Source organism: Lissotriton helveticus, chromosome 6, assembly GCF_964261635.1.
Source record: "Lissotriton helveticus chromosome 6, aLisHel1.1, whole genome shotgun sequence".
Lineage (NCBI taxonomy): Eukaryota > Metazoa > Chordata > Amphibia > Caudata > Salamandridae > Lissotriton > Lissotriton helveticus.
The window spans coordinates 1,880,890,659-1,880,908,261 of NC_136067.1; the positions used below are offsets into that span (position 1 = coordinate 1,880,890,659).

Sequence of the window (17,603 nt, forward strand, 5' to 3'; positions counted from 1 at the left end):
CTAAAAAGTGCAGAGCTCGCTTCTTTCGCTCAGCTCGCCTCAGGGCGCTGCCCGGCTCGCTCGGGGCGTGCTCTCAGCGGTCCCACCCGAGTCCAGCCTACTTAGGCCACGCCCACCTTCCTTCACTTCATTGTGACTCAGGCGTCGGTAGGCCAATCAGCGGAGCCGGATTGTGCAACTGCTAGAGCTGGGCTCCGGCCGAACGCGGAGAGTTTACTCAGAGTTCGGAGAGAGCGGTCCAGGCGGAGAGGAAGGATAGCGCTGAACTGGGGAGACAGTCGGAGAGGATAGCGCTCGGTTCTGCCTCTGCCAAGGATTCTTTTTTCCTAACTTCCAGGCTCTGGCCATGTACACCACGGCGGCCGGACTGGCCCCCTTCTACTCCTCCTCCTTCAGCCTCTGGTCCGCCTACTGCTCGGGGGCCGCGGTGTACCCGGCCCTGGACAGCGCCAAGAAGCCGGCGCCATCCTTCTGCATCGCCGACATCCTGCACCCCCGGCACCAGTCGCAGGCTGGCGGAGAAGTGACCGAGGGCCTGCAGCCGGGCCCCTCGCACCTGCAGGCCTCCTCTCCCGTGCGGCCCACGCCCGTGGACCCCTACAGCCCCCGACTGTCCCCGCTCTCCGCCTACCACCAGCACCCCCGGCTGGGCTGCGGCTCTCCCGGAGGGCGCTACACCATGGGCTGTTCAGCACAGCCCGCCCCGGCCAGCAAAGACCTCAAGTTCGGCATCGACCGCATCCTGTCTGCGGAGTTCGACCCCAAAGTGAGAGAAGGCAACACTCTGAGAGGTAAGTCGAGGCTATGTTGTGTATTCTGTACTGTAGCATGCATTTCAACAAACCTGACACCACACCTCAGTCTGCACCCACCCCATGTTCACCTCTGCAGGGGGTATTGTGCTCCCTGCAGTGATATATCAGCCACACGGGCACTGTTTAACAAAGGGCCGTTGATTGCCACAGGGTCAGTGTCAGAGACAGTTCTGTATATCGTACATGGAGTCATCTTTCATCGAAAGGCAAAAAATATATAAAGATGGCACAGCAGCATGCTTGCAGGAAATTATTGTATACAATGTATAGAAAACCCTTGAAGTTTGCAGAGGAGGCCGCTAACTCAGTCAACTGACGGTTTATCCGTGAGATAAGATTATTTCCTTTCCTTTAGCTCCCCATGAAAGAGTGGTGGTATCCAAGGAACGGGCCACACTGTATTGCACGTAGCGCACATTGTCTCCCTCGGGAGCTGCCAGGGTGGGTGCTTTACAGTGTATATAAATGTACAGTGTGTGTGGGACCTTGAAGTGCATTCAATTCGCTGGCATTTTAGCAGCTGGTACAGTTAGGAAAGCAGTAAAATAAAGAGCATACGTGCTGCTATATCTCGCGAGATCCCCTCTCCACAGAAGTGCACGATGGAATTAAGGGTGCCTTTGAACTTTCCATTGAATGGGTTGACGTCACTGGGTGCATGTGTGGTAAGGGCACAGCACAAAGCTGATGTCTTGTCCCCGTGAATTCAGAGTTTTGTCTTCTTCCAATAGTTAAAACATTCTGATTGTGACTCGTGCCGGTCGAATAATGTCACGGTGAGGTGGATGGGGGAGTCACTGAAGCACATCGTTTCCCTTCTGTGACGACATTCACACCCTGTAACCAGGAGATTCCAATCACGCACATGCATGCAGTCGAAGATGTCTGTTCCCTGTCCCACACAGTACTCCACGATCATGTATTCCCAACTCTGCGGGTTAGCCGGGATTCAGGCATAAAATGGGTTGTGCCTGTGAGGTATTGGTCCGACACCTGGTGTGCAGCAGAGAAGGGTTGTGCCTCAAACCGCAGTCTGCGTTGGGGCCTTCTATGGTCCCCAATGAACCCTTCTGAAACAATAAGTGTGCTAAACTGCTCTTAAAGGGCCATCCAGTGTAGAGAAAGCGCAGTTCTCATTGCCAGATCCTGCATCTCTAATCAATCACCCACAATATACGCTCTATCTAGATTGCTGCTTCTTTTGATGATGCCAGCTGAGGGTGTGAGGTGTAGTGTGACATCATGAGTCTTGTCTGTGTCTTAAAGGGACCATCCATTGAAGACGAAGCGAAGTTCTCATTGTCTAGTCCTGCATCTCTTAAAATCACTGACAATAACCGTTCTAGAATTATGCTTGCTTTGATGGTCAGCTGAGAGTTTGAGGTGTGCTGTGACATCATGAGTTTTTTCTGTCTTAAATGGCCCGACAAGTGTAGTGTGGTCTATTTACACATAGAGTAATACTCCTACAGCATACTCTCAGCACCAGTGGGAGGGGGGCTCTGGGCGAAGGCTGCATTCCTGCGTGCCTTGAAATCACCAACTTATTGGTAAAAACGTGAGTCGCCATGGATTGTATTTGCACGCAGCACACACACATACAAAGTGCAGGATGTTGAGTCAGCAGTATTCTAATAACGGAGCCTCTCCTTGTTTCTGTGACCACAGATCTCACCTCCTTAATAAGCGCGAGCCGGCAGACCGGGGCTCACGCCCCCCACTTGCAGTCTTCATCCGGCCAGTACTTCGCAGCTCTAGAGCCCGGTCCCGAGGCCTCCTCCGTCCTGGGACCCCTACACACACATCCACGGAGCACAGCGCAGCAGCAGTTTCAGGACACGTTTCCAGGTACATTCCTGCCTCTTCCTCTATCAGACACCCCTGCCCCCGACTGGGAGACCACCCTCTGTTCCCTCTTTTGTGTTGTTCAAGATAGTATAGCGTAGAAGGAAAATTTCTTTTTTTTGTAGCACAAATACATATACCCTACGTCTACAACATAATATCAACTTTTAATAACAAATGTAACGATGTAAAGTAAACATACATGTGTTTAATTTACGGGTATTTACTATAGAAAAAATGTGCCTGGAGCATAGCCTATTAGTTCTAGCGTCTCATGCGTTATGGACAGACACTGGCACTGGAGCGCGCCTAAAGATGTCTGCAGCAGTTTCATGGTGCTCAGGTACACAAAATAAATTATTCACAAGCCTTTGCACAAGGGCCACTTGAAATGGAGAAGGCCTCTGCAGATGTGCGTCAGTGCAAATCTTTGTGAACATGGGACAAAACGGTGACCGAGTCTCTCCCTGGTGGTAGTGCCAGTGAGCCGCTCTCAGGGTGTAATGGGCCCATTTTTTTGCGTTTTGCGTTTAGGCCATACTGCACCCATTTTTGGGTCCGATGGTGTCTATTGGGGTCAGCTGGTATTTTATAATTTCAACTCAGTTGCGTTCTTGTTGCATTTTGATAGTATGGTATATATAGTTCAATGTCCAAAAAACGCACGTGTCACACATGTGAAATTGGTCAGTTGTACTTTCCAGCGGAGTCCATAGCAAATTACGAGCGGTACAAATCGCAGATGCTCGTGGTCCACGAGCATCTTCGATTTGTAACATAATAAAAAATATTTTACTATATTAAATCTGCTGGGCTTTATAATTACATATCAAACGAACACTAAAGAAAAATATTCCACAAGAAACGAAAATCGAAACGATTAAATGAAAAGACGATGACATAAGTTGTCACTTAGGAGGCACTGGGGTTAGCGGGGAAAGGGGCACAGCAGGCAAATTACCCACTAGTGCTAACATCAGCTGATTCGTGCATCTCCCTACCCAATGCACGGGAATTCCTGTTTTTACTTCCGGGAGCGGGTATAGTAGGGGCAATTGGAGTGCGCGGTCTGGCACAGAAAGGAAAAACCCTGCACTGACAACATGCTCATACAATAATCTGCACTGGCATTGGGGGAGTGGGGGATGTGGTGGCAGGAATTTAGAGGTAGTAGGGTGGGCATGGAAGATACAAAAAGGCTGCCTCATTAAAAAAAGAAAAAAACTCGAGGCACTTGTCTTTTTGTTCAAACGGCATTCAGTATTTGTCATCACCGATTTGTTGTATAAGACTTCGTTTTAAACACATCCTTTTGTGGAGCAATCTGGGACGACTGTAATCTGCTCACGTTCAATCGCGTTTTACAAGAATTTGCTCAAATGCGTTCTAAACGTACCATAGCACAGGCATGTTTAGATTTGTTCCAGTGGAAATCCTTTTGAATGTGTTATACACATCAGCGGGTGGGTAGCAATAGGGTGCTAAGGACAAGTGTTAAAGTGCTCCAGTAGAAATGTCTGCTCCCTCTGTCTTCAAGTATTCGTAACCCCACACCGCATGGAAGCTCTTATGCAGCCACACCTCAGACGGAAACTGTGACTAATGGGAAAAATGCACAAAATTTGTTTTTGTTAAAAAAAATCTTTATTGTAAATGTATTTATACACACGGCAGCTAAGTCCTAGGTTTACCTAAATCCCACGCATTAGTTTGTCCTTTATGGGATGTGTGTGTGGGGCATGTGTTCTTGTGTGATGTTTTCTTGTGTGAAGTGGGCCTGTGGCCGGATGTATTCTCGTGTGATGTGCGCTTGTGTGAAGTGTGTTCGTGGCATGTGCGCTCGCGTGTCCTGCTTGAAGGCCCTCTGCAGACATGTGGTGTAACACGCGCCTCTCTTCCTCCTCCCGCCCCACACAGGCCCCTACGCCGTGCTCACCAAGGACACCATGCCGCAGACCTACAAGCGGAAGCGCTCCTGGTCCCGCGCCGTCTTCTCCAACCTGCAGCGGAAGGGCCTGGAGAAGCGCTTCGAGATCCAGAAGTACGTCACCAAGCCGGACCGGAAGCAGCTGGCCGCCATGCTGGGGCTCACCGACGCGCAGGTGAGGGTTATTGGCTGCGTGTGGCTCGTTGGGTGACGTGCGTGCGTGACCGCAGCGTGCGCCACACGGGAGAGAACGAGCGCATCGCAGAGGTGACGCACGTTCTCTTTGGTCTTTAGCATTTGATTGGAGGGTTGGAGATCTGCAGGAAGTAGACAACCAATCGGTGTCTCAGTTGACCTCAGGTAACACAGATCCCAAAATACATATTTCTAGTAGAAACAAAGAAAAAGGTTGTCCGCTTATAAAGCCACAGTGTTGAGCCGGGCACTGTCGTACATGTTAGTATGTTTTCCTTGTTTATTATGCAGCGTCACACCACATCACCACACTGATGTGACTGCCTGCTGCGGAGTGAGGCGGCGGTAGCATTTTAGCAACTGCTCCAGCCTAATAAGTGATGTTGTGGCGAAGTTCAATTCATCGGCTTTATTCTTTGTTATATACAATGTTTTTAGTTTTTGGTTGCCCTCGTTTTTGTAAATGTGCGGTAAATAACGGAATGGCGGTAATCTAGGCCGTTTTTTCCGTGTCTAAAGAGGCCTCTGGGTGGTGTCGCCTTGGAGTACTTTTGGGGCATAAAAAAGGTTACCAATGACTTTGAGTAAAGCAGGCGCCTCGTTTACTTCTATAAGCTCTGAGCAGCGGCTCTGATAAAGTCACTTTTCTCACGGAGGAGAACGTTTCTAAAACAACACAACGAACTGTCCTTTTAAATACAATAAACCTAAGGATGAAAGGCGGAAGTCCTATTCAAGGAACATTCTGGAAAAACAGTTAATCTATTAGAACGTGTCGAATACCCAAAGAAAATGGAGTAGGGCCGTGCACTGCAACAGTGCTATTAACACTCACATAGCAGAATAAATGCCGAGCAGGGAGGAAGTTGCATCAGCGCTGGTTTCAACGAACAACCGAAGAGCATCACTAGGCCATGGTTAGCGCTCTGGTGAGGGCAGGTGGAGGTCAGTTCTTTTGTTATCTAAATCTAGAATGTATATGACTCACGGTAGGATCATGTCGATTTACAGGAAGAGTCGCAACATGTTATCAACTTTTCTGAATCATTGCGGAATATTCTTTAGGGTCATAGTTTGTGACGTCATTGATGCCTTGGGTTAGGGCGTAGACGGCCCTGAAGGCTAGATACCTAGAGAGCACGCCTGTTGCTATTGAATGTATGAAAACATGGCCGAAGTATTTGATTATTGGTTCTCTATCTACAGCCCCAGGGCTTTCTATTTTTATTACAGTTTTAGCCCTCTATTTTTTAGGGCTTGTGTGACTCCTGACTCCATCTTTATTTACTAGCAGAACACACGAACCTCAAAGTAAGCCTGTTGTGTGCATTAGAAGGAGTACATTAGATTTTCTGAAAAATATTAATTTACCTGGCACCAGAAGGGGTAGTAAGAAGCAGAAAACACAGACTCATTAAACAAGTGGTAAGTTATGCCAGTCTGTACTGCTTATGGGGTTATTATCAGTGGATATACCCCAGGGAATTCACACATGTAACCTACTGAGCACTGCGTGCCTCTAATACCCCACTTATAACATGAGCACATAAGACCTCTGGCTGCATCAAGCCAGCTTGTAACACTAATAAGAAACTACAGATAGCCTCAGTGCCTTCTACTTACTGCAGCTCAAAGACTCCACTTTCCAATGGAATCCTCCAGAGTCCTGGGAGAAGGCACTGAACCAAATAGCACCCATGTAAACATATACAAAGTTGTGTGTGGTGAACTTTGGTGGTATCAAGCCCTGAAAGTGAATAGCCACCTGTTGGGTGTCACGGCACCTTCTATTTCATGTGCCTTGAAAGCGGCTGAGGAGCCACGACAGCGCTTCAACAGTCCACCATTAAAAATAATTAATTCCACCGATTACAGACCGAGATGGCTGCGACCACTGGCTTTTCAGAAACCAATATCACTTATCATAAATGACATAAGTAAACCTCTCTGTACTTTGAGAAGGACTGTAATGTACTTTCCAGCAGAACCAGTTTTTATTTTTAGATATTAATATATTTTCTTGCGAAGCAGTAATATATATTTTTCCTGATAAGTGTAGTGTGCCTATGTCCAGAACATAATTTTTTTTTTAGTTGAACATTGTTATACATTAAAGACAGTTTTGTATTTTAGCATCATTATATTGTATAGAATTGCAGCGGAATAGTATAGCATTTTTAGCTGACCAATCTCATATTTTGATCAATATTATTGCCTTTTTGGTAGAATAGTAACTTGATTTAAATAATTTTATTCGATGTGTTTTTTTGAGGGAAAAAATATGGAGCTTATTTACAAGCCCCTGGCGCAGCCGGTACGTCCCTTTTTCTATGTTAAAAGTGACGCACCGACGGCGCAAGGACCTTGTAAATTAGCCCCTATGTTTTTTCCTCTGGAAGGTATAGTGGCTTCAAATAGCCGCATTTTACTGTTTTGTTTCACAGTAGATTGTTGTTTATTTAGCCGCCCTTTGTAGTCATTCGTTGACCTTCTTGGCTGCTCGCCAAAACATCATGTTTTCTTTGGCAGATGCATATTTCAAGCATGTGCAGTAAACAAGCAATAGCGCACGACAAGTGACATACATACATCGCTGCTTCCGGACATTATTTCTAAAAAAAGAATTACAAATTCAGATGTAAAGCCGAGCCAGCCTGGATTGTGCAAGCCGAGTTGGAGGGAAGTGAAATTGCCGTTTTAGTTTAAAAATGCATTTTGCAGCAGCACGACTGATGGAAACACGTTAATCGGTCTGTGTCACGGGGTGGGCTGTCCCGAGAGCAGCAGATTCTCACTTTTAACGGGTCAGCTCCGCCGAGAGGGCGCAGAGCAGCACAGGCCGTGTAAAGCAGGAGAGAGGAGCTGCGCAACTTGAGCTAGAAATAACGTTTTTTTTGTTAAAATCTGCAGATTATGTTAGCAGATGATGGGATATGTGGCACACGTGGCAAGTTTATAATTATGTAGAAAATGCAGTCGCAGCAAAATCACATACTTCTATTAACTCTGCGTACAGAGTGTGTCCATAGCATTGCAGTGCACAGTACATCTAATGAGACGGCGCAGAGTAGTTCAGTGCGCTGGGTGGGTAACTGAGAACAATAGCGCACAGGTAATTTAACAAGAGGGTTCGAGGCAGCACAGTGCAGATTAGAAGAGCCCCTAGAGCAGCGGGGTAGACAGATCTGATGAGTGTGAGCAGAGCACCTCACGGGCAGGGTGTCTAATGAGCAGGAGCTCTGCACACAAGGGCAAAGGGTGGCAGCATCCCCTTTCTGACATCTCTGTTGGGCTCTGTTGACATGCCTGTCTACCACATAACACTGTCAGGGCTGCTTGTGGTCACTTAGAGGACATCCAACACAGTACTTCCTTGTGGACACTTAGTAGGATATGATATTTGGCAATTTGTATCTAGGTCATAAGTTGGGCAGAAGAGGCCTTTGGGTAATATATATTTAATATATATTTTTTGCATCCTTAGTATCACTGCAGCATCAACGTGCCTTTTCTGTATAATTTTCGGTACCTACAGTGGGAATACATTTGCCAGTGCCCTAACTAGGGAGTTCTGCGATAAAGAAAGAAAGAATATTTATCTAATGCTTACTACCTCATACAAAACACTTTGCAGACTGGTAGCACGCTTGCTTGTGAGAACCCAGTGTTAGCAATTTAATTATGTGTAAGGGTTGAATGTCTTTCTGAAAACGTGCCTCTAACTTACATTTTTTTAATGTCTGCCTATGGACATACAATCCTCAAACCTTCTTGTAGAATAAAACACGTGTAATAGATATTTGTTTTTTTTAAAAATACCCTAATTTAGAGAAGATTTTGTATGGAAACTTTATTTTCCCATAATATATTTTTTTAAATAGCTGTTATTTTTACTGTACTTTTCAAAATTTAATGCAGGAACACTTTTGGGGGTAGAAATGTTTATTTGATTTTAAAATCAATATCAAGAGCCACATCGTATCCCATTGAAACACATTGTTCCTCTTCAACGGGGCAGTGGATGGCTTTTAAAACTTTAACTGAAAAACAAATTGGAAGACAAACTAAATGACAGCCAATATAAATGACAACGTTGTTCCTTGTCTCATGATCTACCACTGAGCCTGCCTCCACAAATAGTTCCTGCCAGCAGTAAGCAGAAGAGAGCCCGCTTTTACAAATAAACCGGTAGGCCTAGTGCCTGTTACTGTTTTTCTTCATTTAAAATAAGTAAACAAATACATTAAAAAATAGAAGACTTTTACACAACTTTTCTTTCCTCATATACAAATAAAAGCACAAATGATTTTTAAAATGGCCAGTATCTTGATTAAAAAGAAAACCTCGTGTAAATTCTGGTTATGTCTGTTCTGTTGGTGGTATGTACTAAACGTTCTTCCCCAAACTTCAGCAAGGTATAGCTGCCATAAGGAAGTCATGTTTCTATTAGATTTTCTAAACAAAGACAAGTAGCTATATTCTGAGCCCCAGGTTTGCATGTAGCAATGCATTACAACTCCAAAAAACATTTAGCAAACCGCTCTGTTCTTGCTTAGAATTATTTGTCCATCTCATACTCTTTCCTAGCCAATCCCCTGCACCCTTGATGTCACGAGAGCTCCCTCTAACCAGCGGCGTAGCCAGTGTGTCAAGGGCCTCAGTGAAAGGAAGACAGTGGGCCCCTTGGCTGCTTTTTGAATCACGCAATATTCAGGGTTCAGTGGGCCTCCGTAGGGTCTGGTGCCACTGTACCCGCTGCACTTAGAACTATGCCCCTTCATCTCACCCTTTCTGCAGCAGACAACTCCCAACCTTCCAGCTGCATATTGCTTGCAGATAAGCATTGGCAGTACCCTTGCACATCTTCATCAGTGCACCAAAAGTTAAAGCCAACTGGTATATGAAACCTCTTAGTATGGGTTTTATGACCAGTTTCCGGCAAAGCCCTCGAGAATACCCACAGGTGAAATTAGGAGAAAAACATTCAAGTACAAAAATAACTTGTGTAAATTAGCTGTTCCCATTTGATGACGTGTTCCTCTTCTTGAAACTTTGTGAATATTGTGTGACTTATCTACGCGTAGGTTACACACATTCACACTGGTAAATCAATTTCAAGTGTGTAAACCTCTTTTGTACGCCTGGTCTGTCTCTGCAGACCTTTTACTCTCTCTTTCCCCTTGACCACCAGTGACAAGAGCCTTTAGTGGAAGATTAAATAATCCTATTCCCTCCCAGCAAGACTCTTGATTTTAAACTCCCAAGCGATACACCCTTATGTACGTATCACAAAATGGAAAATATTTAGTATAAGTAGAAAATCGGAATGTTGAGAGCGCCATTGAAGACAGTGGAGAAGCTCTGGGCTTATAAGGCTGGTATACTTCCAGACCTCCAATATTCCAATGTTTGTCTTCATGTTTCTCCCTTTTTAATTTAGAACATTCTACCCATTGTGGGTGGAATATTTTAATAGCCCTTCTGCCTCAGGCTACACCGGTTGTTCGAGTGTAATATGCTATTTATTACAGTTGGCGGTGGGAGAGTCTAACTGAGCCACTCAAATCTTCTTCTGTTAGTTAGCCAAGGCCACTCCCCATAGTGCACAATGGTAAAGAACAGCAAATGTTTGCTTATTTCATGTATCCTAACCTGCTATAGATGGCAGTGCACGGTGAGAGTTATGCTAGGCCCTCGCACAACCCGCAGCAGGTGGCCATTCCGTGCTGTGCTTTACCCATTGGTACACTGAGGGCTGGATCATTGGATGCAGGCCCTGCTCCTAGCCTGTCGAACTTGCCTACCCCTGTTGCGCATAGGCTTTGTCCATGTGCAGCGGAGCTAGAAAGTAGGCCCTGCCCCCAGCATGCCACGTTCAGTCAACCCATGCGGTGCACAGCTTTCAGCCGTATCCAATAGGGCCAAACAACAGCTTTTGGCCTGAAGTAAGGCCCTCCTTTAAAACACGTCGCATGCAGCCAACCACCCAAATGCATGGCCTTCAGCCACATCCAGCGGGTCCTGGTATGCGGCACAAGCCACCACTAGAGATCAACTCTTGGATTTTTGGATTCAGCAATCCTGATGGCTCAGGGAGTCCAAGATTACGGAGTCCTGCACAAGATCTATTAATCTCACAAAAAATGGCAAAGGCGCTTCCAAGTGAAAGTTCTACGTTCCTGTCGTGTATGCTGTACTTTGGTTAGCTGTTTTTCTTTATTAGCGAGTAAAGAATCGTATGAGCTTTAAATGTGAAATATCACTTTTTTTACCACCTTGTTTTGTCCCCCACTTGATGGATCTACATGAAGCTTTCCATGCAGAACCGAATTGGATTGACTTTTTTGGGGAAGGTTTTGTGCAGATTGGTCTAACGGTTCAAGAGTTATTAAATTAAAAAAAAAACCTGTTCTTTTGAAAGTCAGACCTAATGAGACCTAACCATAACTCCGAAGTTGCTATCACAGCTCATGTAATATTACACGTTTGGGTGTTTATATTGCCCAAAATGCAAAGGTGTAAAAACGCATATTTCAGAAGATCCCATCTGTCCTTGTGAAATATGAGTTTTTTCATCATAGTTGTAGCCTGTAGTTGACACTTTGCGGAACTTTATTATTGTGAGTGTCACTTGAATACAGACACAGAACATCGAATTAAGTGGCACAGAATATCTAAATGATGCAACAAGGAGGGCAAATTATGCTACATTATGCAGCACATTCTGTGGCAGGATTATTTGAATCCATTTCAGCTAGAAGCATTAATTTTTCTTCAAACCTGCAAACTATGTGCCAAATTGTATGGCAAATGTGGTAAGACTTTAATTGTTAAGTAACCTCAGAAGACACACAATTACATAGTTCCAAAGGCTCTGGCCCTTGTTTATTTTATCAACAATCTACTAATGAAAAGTGAACACAACCTAAACACTCTAATGCTATCAGTTCCCATTATTAGCTGCACCTTGAAGAGAACACATTCAACAGTCTCTCCTCCCTAGAGAGAATAGATCTCTACATTTCTGCACTATCGATTCTATAATTAAGCACTAGCTTAAGCTTTGCTCTCTTTTTATTTCAGGCACCCGTGCAGTATCAGCCAGAATTTAATTTATTATCAGTAATTATTTCACTTTTTGATTAACAGTTTTTGGGTCAAAGTCCCCTATACAAATATTTATTATAAAAATACATAATAAGTCACTCGCAAAATGGTCGTGCATCGCCTTTTTGAGGAACTGGTGACATTTAAGATATCACAAGAATTCATTGATGACGATATTGAGCCATATTTTTCTGCTGTTTTGTATTTCCCTTGCCTTTCTAAACGGACTACACTAATTGAAGGAAACTCCAGTTTGATGGCCTGGGATTGAGTTAATGTTTGCGTAGGGTATCATAACTGCTAAATTTCAGGATTTTTTAGTTTTTGGCTTGGAACCATAACTTCACTTTGTCATTTCTTTAGGTGATGGGTTTCACTTGTGAATGTTACAATATATTCACGAGCTGAACCATAATGTTTTTTAACTGTAGTTTTTTTAGTTGATTTTTGAGTTACCTTAAAAGTAATATAAGTATCTGGACTCAGTGCTACTGCCTGTGCTTGTAGGCCGGCTGTGCAAACGGTTTCTGCTGTGCACAGAGCAGAGCAGAGGTTGGATGCAAGGGCTGATATAGGGCCAAGCACTTGCACCACTCGAAGCCTGCATACCAAGATGCCCTACACCCAATCACAGGCCTGATGATTTAATACTTTAAAAAAAAATTGAAACTGATGATTCTTACTATAGATATCCAGATTGTTCTATATAAAAGTACCACAGCGATTTCCCTGTGCCTTTCTTCCTCCACCCTTACTCGGTCTTTCATTTGTTATGGACAGTGGCAGATTCTGTTCGTATACACCATATAAATGTATTCACCTTTCTTGCCTTTCTAAAACTTGCATATTCCTTAAAACTTGTCGGCTTGGGAAAATGGCACCGGTTTCTGAATACAAAACAGCAGCCATCAGTTTTCAAGTTCGCTGTCCACTAAATGAGTTTATCTCGGATTTTGTGCATTTCTTCTCCCTTTTGTGACCAGTTTCTCTGCATTATGGAATTCGTGAGTTTGGGTGAGTTTACTAGTTTCCAGATGGTGGAAAGATAACCCACGCCCTTCATCAGCCAATCTCGTTTATTAGAAAATTCAAATTTTATTGATAACAGTCACACATTGGCTGTTTGTAGATTAACCGCCCAAGAAATACAAAACGTGTAACTTTTCAAGTCCCCTGACGCCTTTTTCAAAGACTTCTGTTTGGATTTACACTAAATAGAAAAAAAAGAATGCTTTCTGAGTGAACTTCTACTTGTATGCAAAGTTTGGTTCAAATCCACTCAGTTTTTTCTCTACTGCTGTTCCTCTGCACACATCATGCATTTTAGCAAGCTAAAGCATAGTCAGTTTCACTAGTTTGTGCGAGATACCAATTTTTCCTCCGAGTCTTCTTCAGTGGTATTGTGTGTGTGTGTTTGTATATTTATTCATTACCATTATTTAAGAGTGGCGAGGGGCCATGACTCACGAGAGGCGAAGCCTCGGGCGCCTCATGGGACCCCCAAAATGGTCATGAATAGTTTTTATACTGTGCTTATATGCATATGTGGTTTATGTCATAATATTTGTTCATATATATTTGTTTTTAGCAACGTATTTATTCAAACCTGGATTAATGGGGTTAACTTAATGCAGCAAGATAAAATCACTTGCTTCGGAGAACTTTACTTTACACCAATATATTCTTGCATAAACATTCTTGAAATTTCACCATTACACCATGTGGCATGATTATGCTGCGTTCACATAATTATTTTTGTGCAGAAGCACGGGGACACATTTGCACTTAATAAAATGTGTGAAGAATGCGTATTAATTAATAAAATTGATTTAATTAACATATATTTTCTCTGCCACGGAGAAAAAATATACAAATATTTTTCTTTAAGGCAGAGGTAATAAATGTTATTATGTTATTAAAAGTAATTTTAGTTATAAACCATGCGTTTCCCTGTGTGTGTGTGTGTGTGTGTGTGTGTGTGGAGTTTGGAAGGCCTCACAACTGTATTGCAAAATGTTACAGAGAAGTTGTCTTGACATAATTTAATTAGCTAAATGTTTCCTAACAATGTTGATATCTTAAATTGAAATATATGCATATTTTAGAAGTGACAGGGGTGATTTCTCAGTGTAAAGTGCAACATAACCGTAACACAGGGTTGGCACCACAAAATTATTTATGCATTAGAGATGGACACATTTTTATTAAGTACATATAGTCGAACGCTATTGAAACATTTTTCCGTCTGTGTAGTTTTCCGAATTTCCTGATTTTACTACCCACGTGTAGTTACAAATCTACTGCCTCCCCATGCCTTTTCCTGCTCCAAGAGGCCCCATAGGCAGGACACTATAGAGAGTGAAATGGTGGAATTGAAGCTGCACCCTGTCATGATCAGTGGAATGAGGTGAAGGTGGCAGTAGGGGTCGGGCTTTGGTTTGGGTGGGTAAAGTAACAGCAGCTGTGTCGGAGGGGCAGAGGCTAGCTGCCTCATCAGGCATCTGTGTGTGGGGGTAATGGGCTCAGATAAGGGGACAATGTGAGCTGCTGTAGTGTTCCCCCAGTCTGTTTCATTGCACAGTGAAAGAATGAATGAATTAATGCGTATTTGTAAAGGACCAGAATATTTGTTATGGGTCTTAGTGGTCACAAGACAAATCCCTTAAACGTAAAGAGTCCTTCATGTTTTTTTAACTTTGCAAACGTCAGACTTTACAAAGCTCCCCAAGTTAAAAGAAAATGCTAGGCTATAAGTCCCAGGACTTCACAACTGTGCACACCCCTATAATGCATATACATATCCAAAAGAAACTTGTAATATGAGGAACAGTTGATGTAGCAACACAGCTGATGTCAGACCAGCAGTTTTGCATGCTTTTCCTGTTCGTATACATTTATTTTCCTGACCACAGAGTTTTTTGTGTTTTAGGTGAAGGTCTGGTTCCAGAACCGGCGCATGAAGTGGAGACACTCCAAAGAAGCCCAGGCCCAGAAGGAAAAGGAGAAGGAGGAAGAGCCCGAGAAGCCTGGGAGCGGCTCAGGGTCGCTGGAAGTGGACCCAGAGAACAGCCTGAGCAGGTCTGAGGCAGAGAGTGACAGCAGCGACTCCGAGTCCTTGGACATGGCCCCGAGTGACAGTGAGAGGACTGAGGGTGGAAGCGAGATCCACCAGGCCAGTGTCATCAAGGGTCCCCCGGCCACGACCACCCTCGCCGCCACCAGCACGGATGTGTGTGCACAGCAGCCATCAGTGCTCTGCTCAGAGTCGCGGACCTTGCAGACCACCCTTTAAGCCACACCCCTCCCCCGAGACTCACAAACTAATAATTTATATTATTGACAATGAACGGGCATCTGCCATAGGGCATGAGCTATGCCAGGTGGGTTCTTCTGTAGGCCCAGCACAGGAAACGTCAATGCCCCAGGTGGCAACTCCAGCAGAGCACCTTCTGGCCCGGTAATAAAAATGCCAGTGAACCCATCAAAGTCCTTCCTGACGCGGTCCAGGATGCTTCAATGGCACAGACCCACAATATACCCATACCCAAGGCGAGAGACTTCAGTGCCGTTGACTGTGAAACCAGCAAGATCCCTCAAGGGCATGAAGAAAGCTTCATTGGAAAAGGTAGAAGATGCAAGGATGTAAAACTGCTGGTGAACATTATGGCCCTCAGCGTGACCCCTAGAGAACTTCATTGTCCTCTGGTGCTGCCTGATATGACCTCGAACAGCCACTTGTAAATACCCTGGTGAACACAAACACGTTTAATTTGCTTTGCCTTTAACTTGTTGTGTGGTTCTTCCTGCCAATGTTGGCCTTCGCCCTCCTGCCAGGCTCTCTCAGGCCCCACAGTATGCCAGCGGGTGACCCTCCACCGTTAGCCACTGAGGCTTGACATAATGTGAAATTGATGAAAAACATCCACACATTTCAGAACTTGCTTTTTTATGACCACCCATGATATCTGCACTGAAAATAATGTAAATAAAAGTTTTATTATGGTTTTTAAAATATATTTGAAATGATCTTATTATGGGTAACACATTGAGGGCGTTTGGAATAATTCAAAGTTCTTGGGCCCGATTCAGAAAAGTAATCTGAGAAGAAAACCTAACTTTACAACTTTCGGTATTCACAAAAGGTATTTAGGAGTAGTAAAGTTAGGATTCCTAAATTTACTACTACTAAACTGAGACAAAATCCTAACTTTATGACTTTCGGTATTCACAAAAGGCATTTAGGAGTAGTAAAGTTAGGAATCCTAACTTTACTACTCCTAAATGCCCTTCTGAATACCGAAAGTCGTAAAGTTAGGATTTTGTCTCAGATTACTTTTGTGAATCGGGCCCCTTGTTTTTAACTACTAATTTTAACTCCTGAGTTAATGCAACCTTTACACCTACAATAGACTACATTTGATAGTACTAACTGTAATTAGCTAGAAAGCTTAACAAGGAAAACACTGCTAATACATTTTACTAGTAAGGTAAAGTTGGTGAATGGAGTGGGCGCGATGGGTGGTTGACTTGGTACTGATTGAACAAGTGCAGAATGTTCGAGTCTTCTCAGGGGCAGTAGCTAAGCAATGCAACAACCACATTCAATTTCCATGATCAACCTACATTGATGAAATTCACGAATAATTTGAAGAAACATATTTTAATACATATCATTCTCTCTTTCGCCCTGTCTGTATTCAGTGCTTAATTCTTTGAATGACATAAAAGTTAGTTGGACATTGCACTTAAATATAATAATTAGGGATGTGCATATTATTAATCATGTCTGCTGTCGGCAAATTTGGGGATATCACGCTTCACAAAATCTAACATTTTTGAATGTGTCCCCTCATGTGACATAGTTGAAGTCGCCCACCTACCTTCAGGTGGGACATCAAGCTACAGTAATATTTTGACTGCTCTAAAATATTTTGATCCCTGATACGAGAAGACCCCGGGTTGTTTGAAAGTCCTACTATGTTTCCTATACATAAGTCCCCCAGTAAAAGTTCTGGAATCAGAGAACAAAGAAGGAGCATTAGTGCCAAGCTCAGTTAAGCACAGCTGCTCCCGGATTTGCAAAGCATCAGGATAGTTGTGCTACAGCGCAGGGCTTCCCATTTAAGGCCTTACCAACAGCTTTCAACTGTTTACAAAAGACTTCTTATGCACCACACCAAAAACTTACAGATGGCTTGGAGCCGCCCAGTGGGCTTACCATTAGTTGGCTATTTATCACTCTCATTTCCTTCTTTTGTATTCAGTGGTTTGCCTTCCTTTTCTTCCGTTTGTCGAGCCCCTGCAGTAGAGATTCTTTATCATACTTTTGATTGGCTGACTTGTATTCTTCCACTGCTTATATTTAGGGAACTACTTTTTTCCTTTTCATTACTTACTCCCTGAGAGTTTATGTGTTTTCTTACACTCCCTTGTATGCTGCTTATCCACTTGTAAACTACCCACCCCTTGCTGCTTTCCATTCACTTGCCCCTCACCCACTCCTCCATTGCTCCCACATCTCTCGCAGTCCTGGAACTAAATGGTTAATTTTATTATTTATTTTTTGGATGGCCAGCAGCTGTCATTTGCTCGTGAGCCACACCACATTCTAAAAACAGCTTTCACATGCCTCTGTTTGTTCCCCACTCCACATCCATTTGTTGATTTCACCCCAACTATCCTCCTCTTGCTCCCCACTTGCTCCTCTGCTGCTC

At 43.8% G+C, this 17,603-nt stretch overlaps 1 protein-coding gene across 2 annotated transcripts; it reads left to right on the forward strand.

Moving 5' to 3' along the window:
* The first annotated feature begins 206 nt into the window (after positions 1–206).
* On the forward strand, positions 207–15,901 carry HLX (H2.0 like homeobox). Of its 2 annotated transcripts, XM_078649816.1 has the most exons (4): positions 207–791; positions 2,484–2,663; positions 4,578–4,762; positions 14,819–15,901. In XM_078649816.1, exons 1-4 carry the CDS (start codon positions 347–349, stop codon positions 15,179–15,181), a joined length of 1,173 nt encoding a protein of 390 aa, XP_078505942.1. In that variant the 5' UTR covers positions 207–346; the 3' UTR covers positions 15,182–15,901. The 2 variants fall into 2 exon arrangements, with proteins under 2 accessions (XP_078505942.1, XP_078505943.1); XM_078649817.1 differs by lacking the exon at positions 2,484–2,663 and having other exon boundaries at positions 210–791.
* Positions 15,902–17,603: the final 1,702 nt, after the last annotated feature.

Excerpts from the sequence above, each read along its gene's own strand:
- HLX (XM_078649816.1), top strand. The coding sequence starts at position 347 with ATGTACACCACGGCGGCCGGACTGGCCCCCTTCTACTCCTCCTCCTTC. Across the intron at positions 792-2,483 it reads AGAAGGCAACACTCTGAGAG|ATCTCACCTCCTTAATAAGC; the intron begins GTAAGTCGAGGC and ends CTGTGACCACAG. Across the intron at positions 2,664-4,577 it reads GTTTCAGGACACGTTTCCAG|GCCCCTACGCCGTGCTCACC; the intron begins GTACATTCCTGC and ends CGCCCCACACAG.